General features: G+C 44.0%; 1 protein-coding gene across 7 annotated transcripts in view; it reads left to right on the top strand.

The window, feature by feature from the left end:
* Window positions 1-23744, top strand: part of clip1a (CAP-GLY domain containing linker protein 1a) — a 50499-nt gene that overhangs the window by 11599 nt on the left and 15156 nt on the right. For 4 of the 7 annotated variants that reach the window (XR_007382815.1, XM_048978382.1, XM_048978390.1 and 1 more), the window contains exons 4-19: window positions 498-622; window positions 792-1011; window positions 1142-1339; window positions 1435-1538; window positions 1625-1685; window positions 3644-3748; window positions 4861-5766; window positions 6019-6135; window positions 8215-8272; window positions 8463-8546; window positions 9946-10102; window positions 10465-10630; window positions 13378-13593; window positions 14343-16784; window positions 17349-17486; window positions 23454-23560. Coding sequence is in view for 6 of the 7 variants with exons in the window: in XM_048978382.1 (XP_048834339.1) it covers window positions 498-622; window positions 792-1011; window positions 1142-1339; window positions 1435-1538; window positions 1625-1685; window positions 3644-3748; window positions 4861-5766; window positions 6019-6135; window positions 8215-8272; window positions 8463-8546; window positions 9946-10102; window positions 10465-10630; window positions 13378-13593; window positions 14343-16784; window positions 17349-17486; window positions 23454-23560 (5204 nt within the window). In the remaining variant the exon portion in view is untranslated. Of the gene's footprint in view, window positions 1-497; window positions 623-791; window positions 1012-1141; window positions 1340-1434; window positions 1539-1624; window positions 1686-3643; window positions 3749-4860; window positions 5767-6018; window positions 6136-8214; window positions 8273-8462; window positions 8547-9945; window positions 10103-10464; window positions 10631-13377; window positions 13594-14342; window positions 16785-17348; window positions 17487-21282; window positions 21969-23453; window positions 23561-23744 lie in introns of those variants that run through there. The other 3 variants (XM_048978433.1, XM_048978399.1, XM_048978412.1) reach the window with 3 other exon arrangements.

Raw genomic sequence — 23744 nt, 5'->3', positions numbered from 1 at the left:
GTTTGCCTCCGTTTAGAATATTCTGTGTTCTCTTGCTCCCTGTGCTCCTTTTATCTTCAGTACTGGCTCCATAGTCTTGCTCCTCTGTGCAGTAATGGGACTAGAAGCCACCACGTCATGCATACCCCCTGCTAGCAGCTCCCCCGTTCTGTGGCTGCAGCAGCTAGAGCTCATTTCCTCTGGTTTCCATCTTGTTCATGTGACAAGTTCTCAAATTTCGAATGTCTTTCCTTTCTCACCAGAATGGAACAGTGCTTGGTTCTGTACCTAAGGCCTGAAATAAATAAACAGCAGTTGCATGTGACCAGTGAGATCGCAGTGTTAAATATACACATTGGAAACATGAGCAGAGGCCTTCGGCCCTTGTTCTGGAGATCCCCAGGACAAGATTGAGGGCCTAAACTCTATTATTACGTTTGCCTGTGGTGCTGCCACCACAGTTGACCCTGTGAATGACACTGAGCCTGGTGATCATGGAGTTGCTGTTCCTCCCATAGGTTGGGGGCACCAAGGCTGGTGTGGTGCGGTTCCTGGGTGAGACAGACTTCGCCAAGGGCGAGTGGTGTGGCGTGGAGCTGGATGAGCCTCTGGGAAAGAATGATGGGGCGGTGGCTGGAACCAGGTGACCACTATATCCTGTTTGAGCTGTAAGAGCATGATGCTGCTGTTAGCCTTCATAGTGGTCCAGTGCATCAAATTTTCACTTAGTAGTAGTATCCAACACACTAACTGCAGTCATTGACTTTTAACAGTAAAAGTAATTAAGCTTTTGAAATACCCGATATCTGCAGGTACTTCCAGTGCCAGCCCAGATACGGCCTGTTCGCACCAGTGCACAAGGTGACGCGAATTGGTTTCCCATCCACCACACCAGCCAAAGCCAAGGCGGCCGCGGCACGCAAGTCCGTGACCACGCCTTCCTCCCTCAAGCGTAGCCCCAGCGCCTCCTCCATCAGCTCCATGAGCTCAGTCACCTCCTCTGTCAGCGGCAAGCCCAGCCGTACAGGCCTGGTGAGATATCTCGTCCACTTGTACCATCCTCATGAACCTTATGACTTGGTCGCCGCAGCTATGACTGCCTAAACGGATATTGAAATGTGAAGGGTTTGAGTCCTCTTGGTCTTCTGCGACCCCTCTGCAGCTGACAGAGACGTCGTCTCGCTATGCACGCAAGATCTCGGGCACCACGGCTTTGCAGGAAGCCCTGAAGGAGAAGCAGCAGCACATCGAGCAGCTGCTGGCCGAGCGGGACCTCGAGCGAGCCGAGGTTGCCAAGGCCACTAGCCACGTGGGCCAGGTGGAGCAGGAGCTTACGCTGCTGAGGGAGGGACAGGAGCAGGTGGGGTTGCCATTAGTCTGTATAAGTTGGGCTTTGATGAAAATGAGGAGCCTACCCCTAAAGCCCTCCCATTTCCCGCCATCTATATGTCTTAGTATGTGCTGGAGATGGAGGCCAAGATGGACCAGTTGCGTGGGTTGGTGGAAGCTGCAGACAGGGACAAGGTGGAGCTGCTGAACCAGCTGGAGGAGGAGAAAAGGTTGGTGGGGGTTGTGGTTGCTGGGGGTGTTTTGATGATAACCTGTAGCAGGACGGAAGCATTGAAATATCCCTGCTGTGTAACAGGAAAGTGGAGGACCTTCAATTCCGTGTGGAAGAAGCCTGCATTACCAAAGGGGACCTGGAGGTAAAGGAACACAGTCTGCCTCTTTGTCCCAAATGTGTACATGCACACGTGCACACACACACACACACACACACACACACACATACACACACGCATAGTGTCATTGTAGGAGTCAGGGTGGGATCCCATGACTGATGAGTTGGTTTTAACATTTACATCATTGTATCAGAGCATTCCGCCCTAGACAGCTTTTAATATCATTATTGTATAAGTCATCTCTTTTCTTTTTAAATCAAAATCTAGATGTGATTTGGCTTCTGTGTTAACACTCAGTCTAATCAATTATCCGTACTCTAATCATCACGTTGCCCAAACCTTAACATTTATATACAAATCACTGCTCTTTCAGAGTAATTGGTGCGTCAGCCATTCTTTTAATGTAGAACAAGAAGAAATCAAGTGAAATTAAAATGCTTGGGCAAAAATGTTGCATAAATCCAGTGCATAAATCTGAATGAGTTTTTTAGTAAAAGTTTACAATGTTTAGTATTGGCTTGCTTTAAGCTTGACATACCTGTTTTGGGGTACCTTTTTTGATATGGCATGTTGTGCTGTTCCTAAGACACCATTATGTAGCATAGAGGATTTCTTTACACATTTTAATTAGCTCTGATCAATATGAGGATTTGGAGACATGCCTGATGACACCATCAGAGGCAACACAGCCAGAACTCCAAGATATCTTCTTGGATAGCATTAATTTCTGAGTGGCACATATATTGCTCACTTAGTCTCCCTCCAGGGTTATGAACTGTGACATTAGTTTGCATGTTGAAAGGAGCTTTTGTGAGCTGCAGATCTTGGTGTAGACTGTTGCCTGAAGCTTCTTGATGGTTATTTTAGCTCGTATTATGCAGTCGTCTTTGTGCCCATGCCTCGGGCCCATCTGGCAGCCCTGGCATGTGGAGCATGTGGGACGGGGCAGGTCTGGCTGTCTGAAATGGTGCCTCCATCACCGGATGTGTCAATGTCTTTCCACAGCAATCCCAATATGCCGAAGACATCCTGCGTTGAAATTCCCCATTTTAAACCGATTCCCAGGGTAGAATTTTATTGATTTTACTTGATTTTCTTTTTCCTTAATTGGTAATTGCAGCACTAACGACACTCTAAGCCTCAGTTGTTTGCCTGCATGTGCCCTCTGCTATAAGATAAGACATAACGGAACATCAAATGCTTTGTGTGTGAAACAATAACAGTGACAATGCAATGTTTTACTGTAAGCCCAAAAATGAAGGTTTTCTGCCATTAATGCCCTTTCACTTGTCCACCATGTTGGCTAGCAGTGACCATGTTGAATGTGCATCGCCAAGTATGGCCGCACGCCTCCATCACATACCTCCTGTTGGCTTTTTTTTTTTTTTTTTTTTTTTTACATTATGATTTATTGAAATCATTCATACTAACATCTCTTCTACATTATCTCAGGTTATTCAGGGGTCTATGGTAATATTGTTTCTGTATTAACTCTTTGATGTAAATGATGATACAATGACTCTGATCGTGCTGCTAAAATGGGGTTGTGTCCCATGATTTGTTGTAGACTTTTTATGTTGTAGACTTTTTATGTTCCTTCAAACATTCAGTATCTCATCTGATAGAATGGTCGAAGTCCTTTTGTGTTACATTCACTCATGCACTTATTCACTTTGATTGTTTTGGGATCATTCATAATTTTAAAGCTTTGTTCTGCATGGTTCTTTTGATCTGAACACCTCCCACTCACAGTTATGCTCTAATCACAACAAATAACTTAATTTTCATTATCATCTTCCATCTCCATTCCTCCCGAATCCCAACCCTTCCCCCTCACTTACCCACCTGCCCCTCCACCCCTTCTCTCCTCACTGGTGGATGGTGCTGCTGGCACGGCCTGCATGAAGCTCCCTTGCAGCAGTCTGGCTGGCATGTGATGGTGGCATTGGTGTGTTCTGTTCCTCTCCCTTCTTTACTAACAGACGCAGACCAAACTGGAGCATGCCCACATTAAGGAACTTGAACAGAGCCTGCTCTTTGAAAAGACCAAAGCTGACAAACTCCAGAGAGAGTTAGAAGACACTAGGGTAATGGATTCCGTTCCGTAAAGTGTCAGTCGAGGAAACCAGCAGCCGTTTGCCTGCGTCTTTGGAAATACTGTTGTCCTGATTTTTACCATTATGGTGTCAAAAAGGTGGAAAAGTGTGTTGTGTACCCATGTGGTGTTAAGTTGAAGCACTTTGGGTTAATGAAAAGACGAATTACTTTAAAACCATTTCATTTAATTTCAAGATAACTTCTATGTTGTTGTTGGCTGAAAAATCCAACAGAGTTAATATTGCTGCTCAGTTCAAAGTTATCTAGACGTTTTTGGATTCAGATATTCAGTGGCTTCTCCGTTTTGATTTTTGTAAACTACAATGAGAGATACGACGTGGATGAAAAACAGCTTGACAGGTTTTTTGGTTTTGGCAAATACATAACACTGAAGTTAGCCAATTTATTAAATAGCTGACCGATGAAACTTCTTTAACCAATAACATCTGCCATTACCTTGAGCTAACATGGTCAAAGGGCCATTCCAGGACTAAACAGTCCTAAACAGACCTTTCTCTGTAATCTTGTGGATATTCAGGTGGGTGTACTGATTGGATAGGGGTTGTCTGAGGTTGGCAGCTATGTTCTGCTGGTCTTGCCAGCTGTGCACTGCTCATTCTCATTCTGCCCTAGTTCACCCCAGGTTGCCCTAAGTTGCCGCAAACCTTCACTGACAGTCCTGGATAGCCTGCCATCCCCATCTGCTTTTCCCTGGCTCTCCTGCTTACTTGGGCTTCTTATTCCTATGCCATACTCCAGCTACATTCCTTACCTTTAATGCTCAGCTGCTTTTGTTGGGGGGTGGGATAGATTTCCTGAATATAATCTGCACATGGTTGTGGGCTTTGACACACACCTCTGTAGCTGTGGCTCCAGGTACCCTGTTCTTGTGTGCTGGTTTCTGATCAGGCCATTCTTGGGGAGGCTGTATTGTTCTCTGCTTTCCCTTGGGTGTGTTTAGGGCCTGCTGTAGTCCTGAAATGGCCTTACAGTATCCTCAAACAAGGGAATCTTTGCTCTGTGGACCCTGCTCCATCCTGTTTACCATAGCCCACAGAGGGGGCTTTATTTTGTTTTCAATGGAAATTTTGCCGTGTTGTAGGTAGCAACGGTTTCTGAGAAATCTCGTATAATGGAGCTGGAGAGAGACTTATCCCTGCGAGCCAAGGAGGTGGCTGACCTACGCATGCACATGGAGTCGTCACGGGGGGTGGAGGCCGGCCACTTTGTGCCCTCTGGCTCAGAGGAGCTGAGCTTGCTGAAGGCTCAGCTGGCAGCACAGGGTGCAGAGCACCAACACGAGCTAGCTGTCCTGAGGGAACACTTGGAGGCCAGCGAGAAGGGCTGGCAGGAAGAGCGCACCCAGCTAAAGGCCAACAGTGACCAGCTCTCCCAGGAAAATGAGCTGCTTAAGGGTCACCTTAGCCAGGCTGAAAAGGAGAATGCGAACGTCGTCCAACTGTGGCGGACCAAACTCGAGTCGGCCATTGTCTCCAACCAGCAGACCATTGAAGGCTTGAAGGCGTCCTTTGGCAAGGACGCAGGAGCTCAGTCTGCTGAGCTGATGGAACTGAAGAGTGCCATAGAGAGGCAGAAGTTGGAGCACAGTTTGCAGTTGGAAGAGCTTAAGTCCAGGAAGGAGGCTGAGGGAACCTCCAGGTCCCGTGAGATAGAGGATCTGCGTGGCCGGTTGATGCATGCCTCAGAAGAGAAGGAAAGGCTGGCAGAGTCACTCCGCAGCAGCCTGGAGAGTGCTGAAGAACAGCACCTGGTGGAGATGGAGGATGTCCTGGGCAAGCTTCATGCTGCTGAAGTGAAGGTAAAGGAGCTAGAGGACCTAGAGGGCCGGTGTGACCAGCAGACCTCTGAGCTGCAGGCTCTGAGGGAGCAGGTTAAGGAGTCCAGGGAAGCCCTGCATGCCCAGGAGGCTCAAGGTAACCAGGAAGTTCAGAAACTGAGGGCCAGTGTGGAGGCAGCTGAAGCCACGTCCCACTCGCAGTCTGCCAAGGTGGGTCCAGGCTCATTGTGTTTTCATTTCCGCCCCATATATTGTTTTTGTCAATAAAGAACGTCAGTGTTTCTTTCGCATCCTTTTAGTTTTTCTATCCATTATGCCACATATTTAGTCTTGGTTGTTCTTTAATTTCATAGTTAACTTAGTCATTGTTTTGTTAGTTTATTCATACTCATTCCATGGTTTATTCATACTCATTTCACCTTCACCTTTCCCATGATCCCATGGCGGCCACATACGCCGCAGGTCACAGACCTGGTCAGAGATTTGGAGGGCAGGCAGCTGGAGATACTGTCCCTCAAGGAGAAGCTGGCAGCCACAGATAAAGAGAGAATCTCTCTGGAGCAGCAGCTGGGTAACCTGGTAAGTTGTAGGATGACAAGACTTAGAGCCCAAGTCATGGGGGACTGGCTTATAACTTAATTTTTAAATGATTCTCAGTTTGAGTAATAAATAGACTCAGGTGAGATCTAGAATCAGGAACTGGTTTCAGCAGCAGCTAGATTGATGGGATTCTTCAAACATCTAGAAAATGTGCTTTTATAATGAATGATGTATAATGTACTTGCCATTCATGCAGTTAAGCTGTGAAGTAAATGGCAAAGTACTGGTAGATAAAAATTTTGAGTGCTGTGATGTGTATATATATATCCATCTAAAATGCAGTGTAATCTTTTTTTCTATCCAAAGCAAGACTGTCCATGAACTGTTGTACTTGCCCTCAGGAACATTCCTCTTAAGGGTCCAGCGGATGTCAGCAATCATACTGGGACTCCATTTGCCTTGATATTATTTTTCCATGTCAGAAAGAGAGCAGGATGCTGTTTCAACATGTTCAAACATGTTATAGTCTATTAACTCTGGCAAAATACACTACCCGTCAAATGCTTGGACACACCTTCTCATTCAATGGTTTTTCTTTATTTTTATTGTTTTCTACATAGTAGATTAAAGTGCTAAGCAGATGGGATGGCATGTCGCTGCAGAATGCTGTGGTAGCGGTGCTGGTTAAATGTGCCTTGAATGTTGAATAAATCACCAACAGTGTCACCAGCAAAGCACCCCCACACCATCACACCTCCTCCTCCATGGTTCATGGTGGGAACCACAGATGTAGGGACCATCCACTCACCTTTTCTGTGTCTCACAAAGACATGGCAGGTGGATCCAAACATCTCAAATTTGGACTCATCAGACCTAAATACAGATTTCCACTGGTCCAGTGTCCATTTATTGTGTTCCTTGGCCCAAGGAAGTCTCTTCATCTTGTTGTTGTTCCTCGGTAGTGGTTTCTTTGCAGCAATTCGACCATGAAGGCCTGCTTCATGCATTTTCCTCTGAACAGTTGATACTGAGATATGCCTGTTACTTAAACTCTGTGAACCAATTTCATCATAGCGTTTGATGGTTTTTAGAACTGCACTTGAGGATGCATTCAAAATTCTTGCAATTTTCCGGATTGACTGACCTTCATGTCTTAAAGCAGTGGTTCTCAAGCTCGGTCCTTGGGACCCACTGCCCTGGTTGTTCTCAGCTATCCCTGCCCCACACACAAATCGCAACTGTCTTTCAGCTTCTGATTACCTGGATCAGGTGTGTTCAGTCAATCAGCAGTGTGTAGGACAGGGATAGCCGTAAAACAAGCAGGGCGGTGGGTCCCGAGGACCAAGTTTGAGAACCACTGTCTTAAAGTAATGATGGGCTGTCGTTTCTCTTTACTTAGTTGGGTAGTTCTTCCCATAATGTGGAGTGGACCAGTAGTTGAATAGGGTTATTCACTTTGTAGAACTTTGCCCCAACCCTATCTCTGCACAGCACAATTAACGTAGGAAAGAAATCCCACAGATTAACTCTGGACAAGGTGCAGCTGTTCATTGAAAACATTCTGGTTTATTTAACACTTATTTGTTTACTGCATAATTCCACATGTATTTCTTCATTGTGTTGAGGTCTTCAATATTAATGTATTATGTGGAAAACAATTAAAATAAACAAGCCATTGAATGAGAAGGTGTCCAAACTTTTGACTGGTAGTGTATACTTACAGTACTTTAGGCCCTTCTGTCAAGTCTTAAAAAGGATCACAAACAGAAATTAAATTTTTTCCTAAACTAGTTATACCCTTACATTCTCAATTAGTTACATACAACTAGTATAGCCTACAAACTGAATCGCTGAAAAACTATGGGTGACAGCAAAATTGTTAGTCCATTTCTGAAATCAACATTAAAAAGTACATGAAATACCCACTAATTGTTCTGTGACAAAGTGTTTGTTGTATGTTCAGTGATATCAAACTCTGCGCACTCCTGTGATGTATTCAGTTGTGATGTATTCCCACCAGAGGGAGCTTTTTGTCTTGAATTGGTGGATTTCACTCCAAGCTGTTTGGATTTCCTGTGTTGGTTCTTAGTTTTTGTTCATTTAATTATTTTTTTTCAGAAGCAAAACCTTGATGGGTCAACAGCAGAACAGGGTAAAACTGCCCAAGTTCTGCAAGGCAAGTGTTATATTAAATTTAAAGTATTTGATAAAACTGCTAACTGGATAATTATAAGATTTGACTTCTACCCAAATGAAATATTCACTGGGACATAATTACAGTCTGTTCTCAAGGGCTACAATGTCTAAAGCTTTAACTTTGTAAATGATCTTAAAAAGTCTGATCTATTTGACCCTTTATTTCAAAGAAACCTTGGAGAAGCTTGGTGTGAAAGACGCGCAGTGCACAGCATTTTTGACAGAGACAGAGACCCTTAAGAGCCAGCTGGCCGGTCAGTGGTGCCTCTTCTTCACATAGGTTGATGTTGTTTACATTTTTTCATTTGTCTCACTTGCCATTGATGTGGAATAAGACATGGTTTATAAAGGAGATGTGTGTAGTGATAGAAGTCAACACTACTTTTCACCCTATTAGCCATTGTTTTGCTATGTGCCATATGCACTCGGGGCATACCAATGTAAGTGTAAGCACGTATTCATGCACTTTCATATTGATGTACTTTGACTGACAGTGTTTCCAAATGGATTGTGAAACACTAATATTTCTATACCATTTTATACCAATATGAGATCTTATTTGTCCCCCATGTATTTTCATACCCGTAGTTTCATATATACCCTAAGTCAAGTGCTCCAGCGGAGCTACCTGTCCTGTCTCTTGCCCAATTGGTATCAATTCTACACATAATGCTGTAAATATGTGGGTTTTTAGTGGCAGTAACCATTGTTCATTTATGTCAGCTTTCATCAACAGAATTATTCTTTAACAAAGATTCTTACTACTGTGTCGATAGTAAAATAAAAATTAATTTATGATGCCAAAAACTATGATGAAATGTACTGAGACTTGTGGAAAAAATAAAAATGATACAAAAAATGAAATATTACAAAGAGATGAATTTGTAAAGGATCTAATGAGGAGTAGTATCTTTAGTGTTGATTGATTATAGTTGCGGGGCGGCATGGTGGTGTAGTGGTTAGCACTGTTGCCTCACACCTCTGGATCCCAGGTTTGAGTCTCCGTCTGGGTCACACGTATGCGGAGTTTGCATGTTCTCCCCATGTTGTCGTGGGGTTTCCTCCGGGTACTCCGGTTTCCCCCCACAGTCCAAAAACATGCTGGGGCTAATTGGAGTTGCTAAATTGCCCGTAGGTGAATGAACTCCATTTTAGGATGATTGTAGTTGCACAAGTAGGGATAATGTTGGATCTACTTCATAAACCATTTCAAGTGCATAACTCAGGAGCTCTGTCTCTAAAGTCTGTCAGTAAACTCCTGTCTGTGCTAAGCTTGGCTGTTGGCTTTACAGTATGTAGGGGAAAAACATATTGATAAATGGAATTTTCACATTTGATGTGAAGGAAAACAAAACTCAGTGCCAGCATCATGTAGCGGTAATAATGGGAAAAGTCTCCAAAAACTTGAAGTACAGTGACATGAATAGGAAAAAAAGCTGATTTTTTTTTTTAATGTGTTGAAGTTAACTGTCATAAACTGAAGTAGGTGTAGAAATAAGCACTACCCAGTTGGTTTTCACTAGTTTAATACTTGTTTACATTTTTGAGAGAGGTCACTTGAGAGTTTTTTCTTAAGATAGAATTGAAGGTTCATCACAAGTATTTTGTTTGAGACCAAATTTCAGTCCTCAGAAAAAAAATTCGCAATTGCAGGGATGGGCAGGAAGATGAAGGCAGCAGAGGAGAAACTGGACAGGCTGACTGCAGACAAGGCCAAGCTGGAGAGCGACATGGCGGACATGATGAAGTTGTCAGGAGACAGCTCCGCCCAGCTAACCAAGATGAACAATGAGCTCACCCAGAGAGAAAGGTGAGTTCTGCCTTCAAGTCTGGATCCCCTCCATTCTGTCTTGCTACTAAAAAATAATTTGCTTACTTGTACTTGCCAGGTGTCCAGATAAAGATGAAACGTGACTGTATTGTCATTCTGTTGTGTAAGCACATGGGTCTGCTCTGTAAATATATTTTTTCCAATTTTCAGACTCAAAGTGCTTCAGCTTAACGTTTGGCTAGTCACACTTTTTCCTACATTTGAACTGATTTTATTGTTATTGATCTGAATAGTTACAATCATGGTAGCATTTGTTTTGCATCCCCAAATGCTGTAGTTGAAAGTGGAGTAGTGCTGGCTTTTTGAAAAGCCCTCCTGGTCACCTCCACCCCCCATTCCAGGTGCGTGGAGGAGCTGCAAGCCCAGCTTTCTGAGGCCAAGGAGCAAGCAGCATACCTGGACGAGAGTCGACGGCAGAGCGAGGAGCGGGTAGCCCAACAGCTGCGAGAGGCAGAGGGGACACACCAGGCTGAGCTGCAGGCACGGGGTCTGCAGCTGGCCGAGCTGGTGAGCGCGGTGCTGTGGCCACAACTGGCCCCCGTGGTGGGTCCAGCCAGAGCAATGTGGCCTGAAATGAACTAATGCTGGTCATGCACATTAGTATATGAGCTGATTCAGGGGTTTAGGCTCAGTGTCATTTTTGGTGCCCTGTATACTTTGCAGGCTTGTCACTAATTACGTTACCCACATGTCGCACGTTATATGGACATAACCTCCATTTTTTTTCTGACCTTAATATTGGCAAATCGTATTTACATGAGCATAAGTGCCATGTGTTGCAAACATGGTTCCGGGTTGATTCATAGTTCACACGAAAGCGTGACTACAGCGGCGCACATGACACAGTGTCTGATCGTCCACGTTTCTGAATGTTTGTTTATACTTCCAACGCCACCACGGCAGGCAAAGCTGCTTTTAGAATTCACATTTATGAAGTGTGGTATGGATATTATTAGAATAAACAGTGCCCTAACCGTGTGCTTACAGTATGCATGACAGAATTAAAATCGGCAACGAAAATATTTCCGTAACACTAAATTAAATAACTAAATGACATACACTATTGGTTTCAAAACCATCTGAGGTAAAATAAAAAAAAACAAATGTCAGTTTCCGTTATTGTTTTTAAATACTATTTAGCTAATGTAAAGATTTGTTTCTTTGGTTCTTTCATGCAATGAACCATAGAAATATCCAGGCATTACATTGTGACATTTTGTAGTGCTTAGACAAAGTTGTAGGATTTTGCTATCCCTAGAAAACTAAAAAAAATTATGTAAAATGTATGTAACCTAAATAGATTTACATCTTTAAAATAAAAACTAATGAAACCGCATCTCAAACTAGATTTTAAATGAAAATGAAAAATAATATAAAAACTAAAAAACATCAAGCAAAAACATACACGGGTATATGGCATTGCATTATAAGCATATTTTGTTTTAGTTTGTAGCCATCTGGTAGCCTTTACAATCCCATAGCAGAGAATCGTATAAATTCTGCTATTTCCAGACTTTCTCAGTTAGTCTTTCTTCAAATCTGCTAGCCGTTTTTGTTATTCTGATCGCACAGGGTAGAAAAGGTGTTTGTATACAATCTTCGGTCCAACTATCTGATTTCCTGTCGATTTTCTTAGAGATGCACCGATCCGATATTTGGATTGGTATTGGCACCAATCCATACCTGTTGGACAAATTGGGTGTCGGCCATATGTGACCCATCCATGTGCGGTACTTACTTATTTAGTGTTCAATAATCTCTGAAAAGATAGCTCCTATTTCTTGTTAAATCAATTTCTACAATCAGTCACATGAGAGCTCTTTTCCATTTTAGATATGTTTTTTGTTGCATGCAAGAACACTGGAACACTAACACTGCCATTCAGTCTATTTGGCACTCAGTGGGTGTGGGCACAGTGACTTCTGCCTATTGTGACATCATGCGCATACACTTCAGTATGAGGGGTGTACAGATAAGACATCAGATAAGAGGGCGACGATCTGCAAGTATTTTATGCTTTTAACAACAACTAGGAGCACAGCCATTTGCAATCTTAGTAAAAACAAAGTTTTGAGAGGTGAAGTAGCATTTAGTGGAAAATCCCTCTAAAAGTGCAGGCAACTGCGAGACAATGTGAGTAATATGAAAAAGCAATGGATGATTTGGGAGTCGCTTGTTTTGCATGCTTGGTACAGCTTATGAAACATGAGGGGCTGCTATCGCATTGTAGTGTAAGTGACGCTGTTGCCAGTGGGAGAAAAATCGTGCGGCATTTTAAGTCTTCGCCACCTGCGTATACACACTAGGAAGATACTCAGATTGAACTACTTTAAACAAGATGCACAAAAAAGGTGGATTAAAAATTTTATGGCATACATTTTTTTCATTTCCATCCAACCATACATTTTCCAAACCGCTTATCCTACTGGGTCGCGAGGGGTCCGGAGCCTATCACGGAAGCAATGGGCACGAGGCAGGGAACAACCCAGGATGGGGGGCCACCCCATCGCAGGGCACACACACACACCATTCACTCACACATGCACACCTACAGGCAATTTAGCAAGTCCAATTAGCCTCAGCATGTTTTTGGACTGTGGGGGAAAACCGGAGTACCCGGAGGAAACCCCACGACGGCATGGGGAGAACATGCAAACTCCACACACATGTGACCCAGGCGGAGACTCGAACCCGGGTCCCAGAGGTGTGAGGCAACAGTGCTAACCTCTGCACCACCATGCTGCCCCTTTTTTTCCATTTATATGTACTAATTTAAAAATATTTATATATGAAGTGTTGTGTACACACACACACACACACACATATATATAAAGTGAAAAGAGCTCTTGTATCGGTATCGGAATCAGATAGTGGAACTGAAAAAAGTGGATCAGCCCGTCCCTAATTTTTCTCCTGGCCAATTAAAGATTAAGGTTTGTTTGTATCACTGAGTCCCCACAAAACTAGCTTGGCAGTATATCGCCTGTAAAGGAACGAATAACTGTATCCCTGTGCCAAAGGTGTAATATATCTTTTTTCTTTAATCTCTTAGTTATCATGACAGTCTGTGTGGCTTTAGTTTTTTGGAATCAAATTTTGCTGACCCAGCACTGTCCTGATTATAAAATATAATTGCTTGTTAATGAGATATGGTTCCAGATGCTGTAATAAATTGTCCCACCTTTAGGAATTTCTTGATGGTTCTTGAACCATCTCCTCAGCTCTAACCCCTCCACCCCAATATGCCCTTTCAGGAGGCGAGCATTAAACAGGGCCAGGCCCAGAACCAGGAGCTCCAGGCCTCCCAAGCCATCTCCCTAAAGAAGCAGACAGAGCAGCACAACCAGCAACTCCAGGATCTTCATGCCAAGCTGGAGGCAGTCGAGCAGGAGCTCAGTACAATACAAGGCCGCGCCATGGACCTAGAACAGCAGGTGCTTGAGCTGAAGTCCTACAAAGAACAGGCCCAGGTGAGCTGTTAATGATAAGCTAAAGTAATGGAGCGATTGTAGTGAGGATTGGAGTTTCGTATGCAAGCAGTCACACGTCGATTATGTAATGGAGCTGAATGACGCAGTGTGTCTTACGAATAGCACAACAGCCAAGCTCAAGTGTTTGCATATGTACCTAAGATCAGGGTGGGACGGTGTGTTTTTGTCTTCTTTTTGCCAGAAGATTAATTCAGCAACGCAGATGTCATTGGTATTTACTCTCCCTCACCTCAGCTATGCATCATTTTGCTTTCCTACATTTAAACATTTGATTTACTTTATCAAATAAGCAGTGTCCTCTACACCTTTCTTAACTTCACAATTGTACTAGAAAAATACAGTTTGATGCAATTTGACATTTTGTACAAAATGACCATTTCAGTTCCAACACTAGGCAATTGGTACCTTCCTGATTTAATCCTAGTTACATTTCGTTGGCACTCTCACATTATTCATTCTGTCGTTAAGTTGTAAGTAATTGTCATCATCCTCATCCAGTTACAAGCTCACCACGTGCATTAGTTCTGTTGGTCAGATAATATTACTTGTATGTGGTTTGGTGTTCTATTCCTTGTGGATTTGTACCACCCTGCCCCCCTTGTTTTGGCTTGCTTGTCTTTAAACTTGCCCGGTGTACGGTACTTTTTCGTTGTTTTATTGGTTTCCCTGACTTTTTTTTTTTATTTGACCTCTCCCTTCCCCTGTTTCCTTTCACTTTACCCCTGTAGTCCCTTGTTGTCGAGCTAGCCTCCTCCAAGCAGGAAGCTGAGCAGTTAGTTGCACAGTTGGAGGTTCAGACATTAGAGTTAGAGAGAGCATCTAGAGAAATCGCTGAATCTGGAGCTCTGAGAGAGGCCCTTCAGACACAGCTCTCTGACGCTGCCATGAATCTCTCTACACTGGGATCCAGCCGCACGGAACTTCTGTTGAAATCTGAAGAACTAACGCAGCTTAATAGGCAGGTTCTCCAGCAGAAAGAAGCGCTTCATTCCAAGAATCAGGAGCTGCACAAGGAAACAGCCGCATTGTGCTTGGAGAAGGATACCCTTTCCCAGGCAGTCGAGGAGCTTAGTGTTCGTATAAAAGATGCGGAACTGGCCAACAAGAGGTTTCAGGATACTGAAGCAGAATACATGAGCCAATTGAAGGAGCTTCGCAAGATAAATGCTGAAAGGCAGGAAGATCTTCTAAAGTACCAACAGGAGATCCTAAACCAGGAGAATAACAGGAAGCAACTCATGAAGGATTACGAGAAGATATTTGAGGCAAAAGAAAGCATCCAGGAGGAATTGAAGCAAAGCAAAGAGAAACTGACATCTGAGCAGGAGAAGCTGGCAGTTGCAATAGACTTGGTCAGAGAGGAGAACACCATCTTAAGTACCAAGAACACTGAGCTAGAGGCCAGATGGACTTCACTGAACATGGAGAAAGAGGATCTCTATGCAAGAAACGCTCAGCTGCACGCAGAGGCTGATACTTTTGGGAAGGAAAAAGCTGAGATTCTTGAACAGCTTCAGTCATCTGTTTCTGACAAGGAAGCTCTTGGAGTGGAAAAAAGAGATCTTCAAAATCAACTGCATGCTACCAAGAAAGACCTGGAGAAGTCTCTTTATGATAATGCTGAGTTACAGGCCTCTAAAAACAGCCTGGCCAAGATGCTAGAGGAAATTAAAACCAGCAGGGAGATCACTGACTCTGAAAGACTCCACCTTTTGCAGGAGAAGGAAGATCTGTTGGCTAATCAGAGGAAGGTATGTATGGAGAAGGCTGAGATCCTCAGGGAGAAAGAAGAACTGTCTGAGAAGCTCTGCCTGTCAGCCGCTGCCTTAGAGAAGTCCCAGCAAGAGGTCACATCCCTGGGCCAGGAGAAGCAAGCACTCAACTGCAAGCTACAGGAAGCAGAGAAGCAACTTCTTGGCCTGCAAGCTGAGAAAGCAGCCCTTGAACTTGCAGTGCAGCAGCATGTGAGTGAGAAGCTCTGTTTGGAGAAGGACAAGGGAGATCTGCTAGAAAAGCATGAAAGGGAGATATCTGAGAAGGAGGCTCTTGCAAAGGAAAAGGACAAACTGGCAGATGATGTCAATTTCATAAAGGACCAGCTGGAGAACTCTTGCAGAATGAATGCAAGCCTCCTGGAGGAGAAGGTCGTTTTAGCAGCCATGCTAGAGGAAATGAAAAGTAGCCTGGTGACGGTGGGTGCTGAGAAATCCATGATGGAGCAGGAAAAATCAGATCTGCAAATCCAGCTGCAGATTCAGTGCTCCCATAAGGAAACCCTTGAGGGAGAGAAAGCTGATCTGATAGAGAAATTACAGAAACTGAAGGATGAATCTGAATATGTACGAATGGAGCTGGTGCAGGAAAGAGAGACCTTGAAGGCAGAGAGAGACTGCCTTGTTCTTAGGGAGACTGACTTGACCCGGGGTCTGCAGGAGCTGGAGAAGGAGAAAGAGGAACTTTTAGCTCGGATGCGGGATATCTCTACTCAGAATGAAAGTCTCTTAGGAGAAAAACAGTGTGTGGAACATCAGCTAAAGGACAGTGCCAATGAAATAAGCAAGCTGACTGCAGCTAAGGATGTCCAGGACAGAAAAGTGACAGACCTTCAAGGAGAGCTGTGCACTCTGGCCATCAGCCTGAAGGAGGAGCAAGGCAAGGCCATTGCCTTGAACCAAGAGGCAGAAACCCTGAGGTTTCAGCTGAAGCAGATCAATTTAGAAAAAGAGAACCTGGTTGCTGAGAAAGCAAGCATTGCTGCTAAGTTGGAAGAGGTGGGTAGAGAAACTGTCTCTCTGGCCATGGAGAAGGTGAACCTCCTGGATGCCAAATCCAAGCTCGAGCAAGACATGGAGTCCTTTCTCAATGGTCAGGAGGCGAGTGCTGCTGAGAACTTAAGGCTCCAGCAGGAGACCAAAGCCCAGCAGGCCACCTTGTTGGCGCTGGAGGCAGAGCTTGCCACACTTCGGGTTGAGAAGGCCTCACTGGAGGAGAAGCAGCGGGCATCCCTGGAAAAGACAGCGGCCTCTGGCCAAGCCCAGGCAGAACTCTCTGCTAGCCTGAGTACCTTACAGGGCGAAAGGGAGTCCCTGGTCAGGGAGAGGGACCAAGCTGCCCAGAAAGTCATGCATCTCGAAGCCCTGCACAAAAACGCTCTGTCCCAGCAGCTTGAGGTACACACAACTAACCATCCCACTAACCTTGTTGCCGAATGGCTTGAGTGACCTTGCACAACTCTTGCATGTGTGTTTCACCCAACATTAATTTCCAGTTTTTTTTTTGTTTTTTTTTTACTAACCACATTAATCTGCTTGCTTTATGCTAATGGATGGTATGAACTGCCTAGATTGTGGGTTAATTGCTACACAGACTTTAATATTTTATTGAACTATAATAATAATTCTCAGGAAATATTGCCATTAATAACCTATTTAGAAACAGGATGAAAAGTATAAAATTGGTGCTTCTAAAAATTATGATTTAATGATCTAAGTAAGTCTGTGACAGACTACTGTAGTTGAAATGAAATGGATTCTTTGACATGAACCTAAATATAGATCGTGGTCTTGGATATTTTTTAAGTATGTATCTTCTCATATTGAGAGAGAAATGCACAATGGGAGAAATGGTGCGTTTTAAAGCTCGGGGCGCCAATCAAGGGCCCCATCTCTAGTGTGCTGCACCATGTCCCTCCTGTGAATGTTTCATTAACACAACCTCTTCCCCGCTGTGTTCAGGCCGCCCAGTCTGCTGGGCAGCTACAACAGGCCCTGGAGCAGCTGACACAGGAGAAAAATCGGCTGCTTCAGGAGAGGAGTGGGATCCAAACCCGCCTGCAGGAGAGCCAAGGGGCCACAAAGGAGCTGCAGGGACAGGTAAGGGGAAGGATGGGGCTTCCTCAGCTTGAATCGTGAAGGTGGTGCTGACAGTTTGGAAATTCGTTGGATGTGTTTTAGAAGTACTCTTATGGACATGGAATGTAAAGCCGGTCATACGTGTGGGATTAGACCCTGTTTAGGATATGAAGGTATACATGCATGAGAGCCTAGTTTGGAGAATTTAAGTATACGTGCAACAGAACAGTCAATTTGGAGCATTAAGGTATACGTGCGGCAGGCGGATCGACTTGAAGTATAAAGGTATACGTGTGGGTGTAGACATCTGTAAATGCGTGCATGGATCTGTGAATGCATAAACAAATCTACAAATGCCTACATAGACTTTTTAGCCATTAATATCTAAGTCTAAGTTTGCTCCCATCATTGTAAATACAGACAAGTCATCAGTTACAACTCTGGCGGACCTCTCAACTGGCTGTCATTTCACATGTGATTTTTGCTACACTTCAGTCATGGTAGATATGCAAATGCATGTTGAGATTTGTCTGTATTTACAGGGTTTTGAGGGCTTAACGCAGTCCAACTGGCAAGCGTTTGAGGTCTTGTACTTGAAACGTCGTCAGGGTATAAACCATGAGACCGAAAACATCTGGACATGGCATTTTCCCCTCTATCCGTCCCCACACTCTATTTTTACTCTCTAGACACAGGAAAAATGCCCATGTTGAACCCAGGTAGACATATATTTTCGTACCATATAACCATGTGTGAAAGGTCTTTCAGTACTAAGATATACCTCCTCTAATACTACTTTATTCAAGAGCAAAATGATCATTTTATAATATGTTATATTGGTTGTTATATGATAGTATTTTGCCTTTTAATCATAACCACTGAATTTCAAACAAAGATGTTTAATTTCTGATTTGCAAATTATATGTGTAAATGCAAAATTAAAGTATCTTGGTAAGAATGTGTGCAATAGTCTCTATTGGTTATGTTAATGGAACATATAATAATAGTGTCAGAAATCCCAGTTAAAAATTCAGTCCTACTCCAGCTCGGTCAAGTCTGCTCCTTTTACCTAACTTGCTCGAAGTCAGATATATAATTCAATACAGAAAAACAGACACATGCATTTGCAGATATGCCATAGCCGAAGTGCAGCAAAAATCACGTGTAAAACGACAGCCAGTTGAGAGTTCCACCTGAGGTGTAACTGATGACTTTTCTGTATTTACAGCAATTGGAGCAAAATACTTAGACTTTGTAGCCATTAATACCCATTTCCAATTTGTCTATGCATTCACAGATCCATGCACACATTTACAGATTTGTCCATACTGTCACAGGTCTATGGAAGCTTGTTTTTTCAATGGAGCCCCTAAAAGGTTAAGGTGGGGGAATTTTTGTGATCCCACTTGCTATTTGCTGCAATGTGATGGTGTGGATAAACCTAAATAATACAGACATTTCCTGTAAAGTGTGCTTTAAGCATTAAACTGTGGACGAAAACAAGTTCTTTGAGGAAGCTACAAGAGAAATTGATCACAAAAAGGCCTATGACGTGATCTACTTAGATTTCCCGAAGGCCTTTGATGTTGTCCCCCATAAACTCTTATGCTCTTGCTTAAGCTCAAGGCTGCAGGGATTTTAGGAACTGTAGCAGCTTGGATCGAAAACTGATTAACAGACAGGAAGCAGCGAGTAGTTATTAGAGGCACAATGTCACAGTGGTCCTGCATTCATAGTAGGGTACCGCAGGGTTCAATTTTAGGACCACTATTACTCCTAATTTACAATGATGATATTGACACCAATACATACAGTAAACTGGATAATTTGCAGTTGACACCAAGTTGGGTGGTGTAGCTGATACTGAACTAGCAGCACAGAGGCTACAATGGGATCTTGATTTAATTAGCGACTGGGCTGGTATCTGGCAGATAAAATTTAACATGGATGTAAGGTAAGGTAATCCATGCAGGGAGCAGAAATATAAAGTACAGATATTTTATGGGTTCCATGGAAATAAAGGTTGCTGATTATAAGAAAGATCGCGGTGTTTATATTGATGCTTTAGTGCCCCACTCTCGCCAGTGTGGGGAAGCAATAAAAAAGGCCAATAGGATGTTGGGTTACATCTCTAGGTGTGTGGAGTTTCAGTCAAGGGAGGTGATGCTACGATTATACAATTCCTTGTTAAGACCCCACCTAGAATATTGTGTGCAGGTTTGGTCACCATACCTTAAGAAGGACATTGCTGCTTTGGAAAGGCCGCAAAGTAGCGCTACGAGAATGATTCCTGGTCTTAGAGGAATGTCTTATGATGAGAGTTTAGCTAAGTTTAGATAATATTTTAACAACTTTGAGCTATTAGTTAAGTTCTCCCCAAATGAGCTTGATGGGCCGAATGGCCTCCTCTCATTTGTAAATTTCTTATGTTCGTTATTAGTAACACAAAAGTATTACGAGGTAATTCTGAGCTATTTCAAAAAATTATTCCCCACCCCTTAGGGGCTCTGTACAAATATGACACATTGTACAGGCTGTTAATAAAATACTGAAAAGAATGCTTCTATGTTGTGGGTTCTTTTTTTGGTGGGGGAGGGGGCACAGGTATTTGAATATATTTGAATGCATTGTGTGATATTTGAAATCTGATTTTTGAAAAAATTGACAACCCTAGTCAGGATTGTGATCAAGTCTTTAATATTTAAATGCCCTGAGAAGAAGCACGCAGTTTGTCTGCCTTTAAGCACACAAGACTCTTGAATTATCATTGTCTTAACAGCCGAGTGTCAGTTTTAGAATCTTTTAGGTTTGTTTGTAGCCACGTGGGACCCAGATACTCGTGGGACATAGATTATATTCTTGTGTGTTGTGCCTCAGCTAATTTGGGATGTCTGAGATTTTAGACATTCAGCAATTTGTTCTGATAAGATTAAAAGGTAAACTAGCAGCTGCTACTGGTAATAGGAATGTCTGATACGCTCTCATGTCTGGCTGACAGTGTTTGTCACATTTTAGCAGCGATGATATAAACAGATGGATTGTAAACTTCCACATTTGCTGGGGAACTTCAAAATTTTGCTTCTCGCATAGTAAATGTTACAAACATAAAGTATCAGAGGCTTTTGTTGGTTGTGTTGGTAACATGGGCAGGAGATTGGATGCAGGGTGATATGAATGTTGCTTTTGGATTAAGTCATTATATGACCTGTGGGTTTGGGGGGGTATCGCAGCTGTCAAGGGGATTAGCTTTTAGTTTAAGCAGTAGAAGTAATATTCGATTGCAGTTCTCACCCTGCCGTCTGGGGAACTCTCGCTAATGAAGAGACCCCCGTTGTGAAGATGTCAGTCTGACATGTGGGACACCTGCTCTGGGATGGAGCTGGTAGAGATGCCTGACGCGGGATGGCGATATATCAGCTGACAGGCACACGCACCATGGTGACGTAAAAGGAAACGTACTGCAATGTCATTGCTCCTCCATCTGGGTGAACGAGCGCTTGCTTAACCAGTCACCCCATAGAGGCTTGGGAATCTAGCCCTAGGTCGTTTTATTTTTATGTACGTTTGTTTTGTGATGCAGGGTTTCAGGTCAGTGAGAATATCCGGTGTGTCTCTGTGCCCCCATGCACAGTATTTTTAAGTTCACTTATGTGGGCCTATGTTTGTTTGTTTGTTTGTTTGTTTGTTTGTTTGTTTGTGTGTGTGTGTGTGTGTGTGTGTGTGTGTGTGTGTGTGTGTGTGTGTGTGTGTGTGTGTGTGTGTGTGTGTGTGTGTGTGTGTGTGTGTGTGTGTGTGGACACCTCTTCACCCCCCCCAGCCCATCCCCAGATGGCCAGCTTGACGTAACTGGCGTGGAGATTAAGTAAGAGCTGAAGATGGGGAGCCTGGAGCACGTGTGTGGGCATGCTGCCAGGGGGACATAAGGCCCCTCCTCATCGCACGGATTTGTGTGCAGCAGGCCTTTCAGAACCCCTTATGTTTCTCACCGTGGAATTACGGGCTCCTGGTGGTGCTGTGTGTGGACCTGTTTGGTCCCTTCCTCCCTGCAAATATTAAGCTTTAATATGTGCATGTTGCTCCGTCACAAAAAAAAGCAAATGACGTTGTGCTTTGAGGTTCAACAGTTCATTTTAAAGAATTTGTTTGTGCTATATTTTAAATGCCAGCCAAAGTGCTAATATCTGGGTACCAAGCTTTGTCATCCGTCTTTTATTTGGTTGCTATAAAGCTTATAACAGGGCAAGTTTGCTAGAGATTTCCAGTTCCCCCCTGGATCCAAATTTCTTTGGGGGGAAAAAGGTAGGGTGCAGATGTTTTGATTAGTCCGTTTGAGGTCATTTGGGGAGCCCTGACAGAGCCTGCTTGTACGCCAGTGGTTCTCAAACTCAGTCCTTGGGACCCACTGCCCTGCTTGTTCTCAGCTGTCCCTGCCCCACACACAAGTCCCAGCTGTCTTTCAGCTTCTGATTGACTGAACACACCTGATCCAGGTAATGAGCAGTGTGTAGGGCAGGGATAGCTGGAAAACAAGCAGGGCAGTGGGTCCCAAGGACTGAGTTTGAGAACCACTGCTGTACACTGAGAAACTGCAGCCAATATTGATCACTATAGTCTCTATTATTGGACCTGTGTGATCTCCCTGGATATGTTGGTATCATGCAGGATACATTATTTAGTTATCAGTTTTTGCCATGAATCCTCAGTCTTATGCCTGTTCTGGTTACATTGTGTATTTTATTGTCCCGTCAGTTATTTCTTGCTAAATACATCAGGAGATCCTGCATTGATTTGGTCTGCTCCATGTCAGGGGGAATTTGCAATGCCAAATGCACAGGACAAACAAGTACGTTTGCGGCAGGCTTCTCACAGCGTCCAAATAGCCGCATCACCCAGGCAGGTAGGAGGTAAACAAGCCCGAAAGTCCTTTATACCAGAATAGCTGCTTTTGAGCCAGACTTTGGTTGTGAGCGGGGGGTGGGAATGAGGAATTTGGGTTTTTTTTTAGGCTGCCCAGTGGGACTTTTTAAAGAGAACGAGATGTGACAGTCCCACGTGTAATCGCCAGGCAAGAGGCGGGCTTTGGATCTGCCTGCCGATTGGGAGGGAGAGGAAGAGAGAGAGAGCGAGAGAGCTGTGGCTTGGGTCGCCTGGCTCTGAATAGCATATAGCAAGTGGGGAACGGGGGCATGGAGGCAGAGCCACGGGGAGCACCAGCAGTGGTGAGGGACATTGCATAATGATGGCGCGTGCCAGTCCACGGGCAACCATCCTCGCATAAAGCCGGATCACTGTCCATTTGCATCGGCACGCTCTGCGCTCTGGAGTCAAAGCGGGGTGGCGGGGAGCCCATCCTGTATCACCCATCTGGTGTGTGTCCAAGCGAGCTGAGAGACATGGATACGGCAGCGCTAAAGCAAGGGTACTCCACCCTGTTCGCCTCCCGTTTCCAGGTAAACCATGTGTGTGTGAGTGTATCTCTGGTGTTGGCTGAGATCAGACCTCTGCATATGAAGAGCCGGCTGGCTGGGATGTGCTACTGTGGGCGACCTCGTGCTGCTGCATTTCACTCATATTTTAACGAAGTGTCCAAAAACGAAACTTGAACTGCAGGAGTGATTTGTCTGAATTATTTTGGTGTTTGTAAGCTGTTAGCCACCTAATCTGATCATAAGTGTGTGTATTTGTTCATGGATGTCTGTAAGCATTTTGCAATAAGTACAAACTGCAATAATACTGTAATTTTGAATCTTTCTGAATGGTTTAAGTCCTTTGCCCTTGAGTTTTTCTGTTAAATCTCTTTGGTCGTAAACATTGCAGGTGGAGGTTATGTGAAGGGTGTTACAGCTGGCTTGGCGAACAGTGGTCATGCTGTTCCCAGGATGAAGCTGGAGAGGATTCTGGTCTTGGGCTTGTGTGTTTATACTGCAGAGACTCTACCGTGCTGTTTTGGGGCCTGTGTACATCACCCATCTGTTCTTTTATCCATAGCTGGATGCCCTGAAACAGCAGAACTCCAAGTACCTGGAGGAGCTAAGCGTGTCAAGGGAGCAGCTCAGCTCTGAGAACCAGAAGATCAGCAGCCTGTCCAGAGAGATGTGAGTGAGGGCCTGGCCGCTACATTCCTCCATGACTGTTCAGAGATGGTGCAGCATCTTTAGTGTTTACATTATTGATGTGTCTGATTAATACTGTGATTTTCAGTTTGCTGTCTGTAATAATATGTCTGTGGCAGCTCTGTGTCTGCCAGAGGGCAGTGGGCAGGTGCTGCAGTGGGTAAGT

The sequence above is a fragment of the Brienomyrus brachyistius genome, chromosome 2 (genome assembly GCF_023856365.1).
Source record: "Brienomyrus brachyistius isolate T26 chromosome 2, BBRACH_0.4, whole genome shotgun sequence".
Classification (NCBI taxonomy): Eukaryota; Metazoa; Chordata; class Actinopteri; order Osteoglossiformes; family Mormyridae; genus Brienomyrus; species Brienomyrus brachyistius.
The sequence above is the reverse complement of the archived record's forward strand: the minus strand, read 5'-3'. Positions and strand labels throughout refer to the sequence as shown.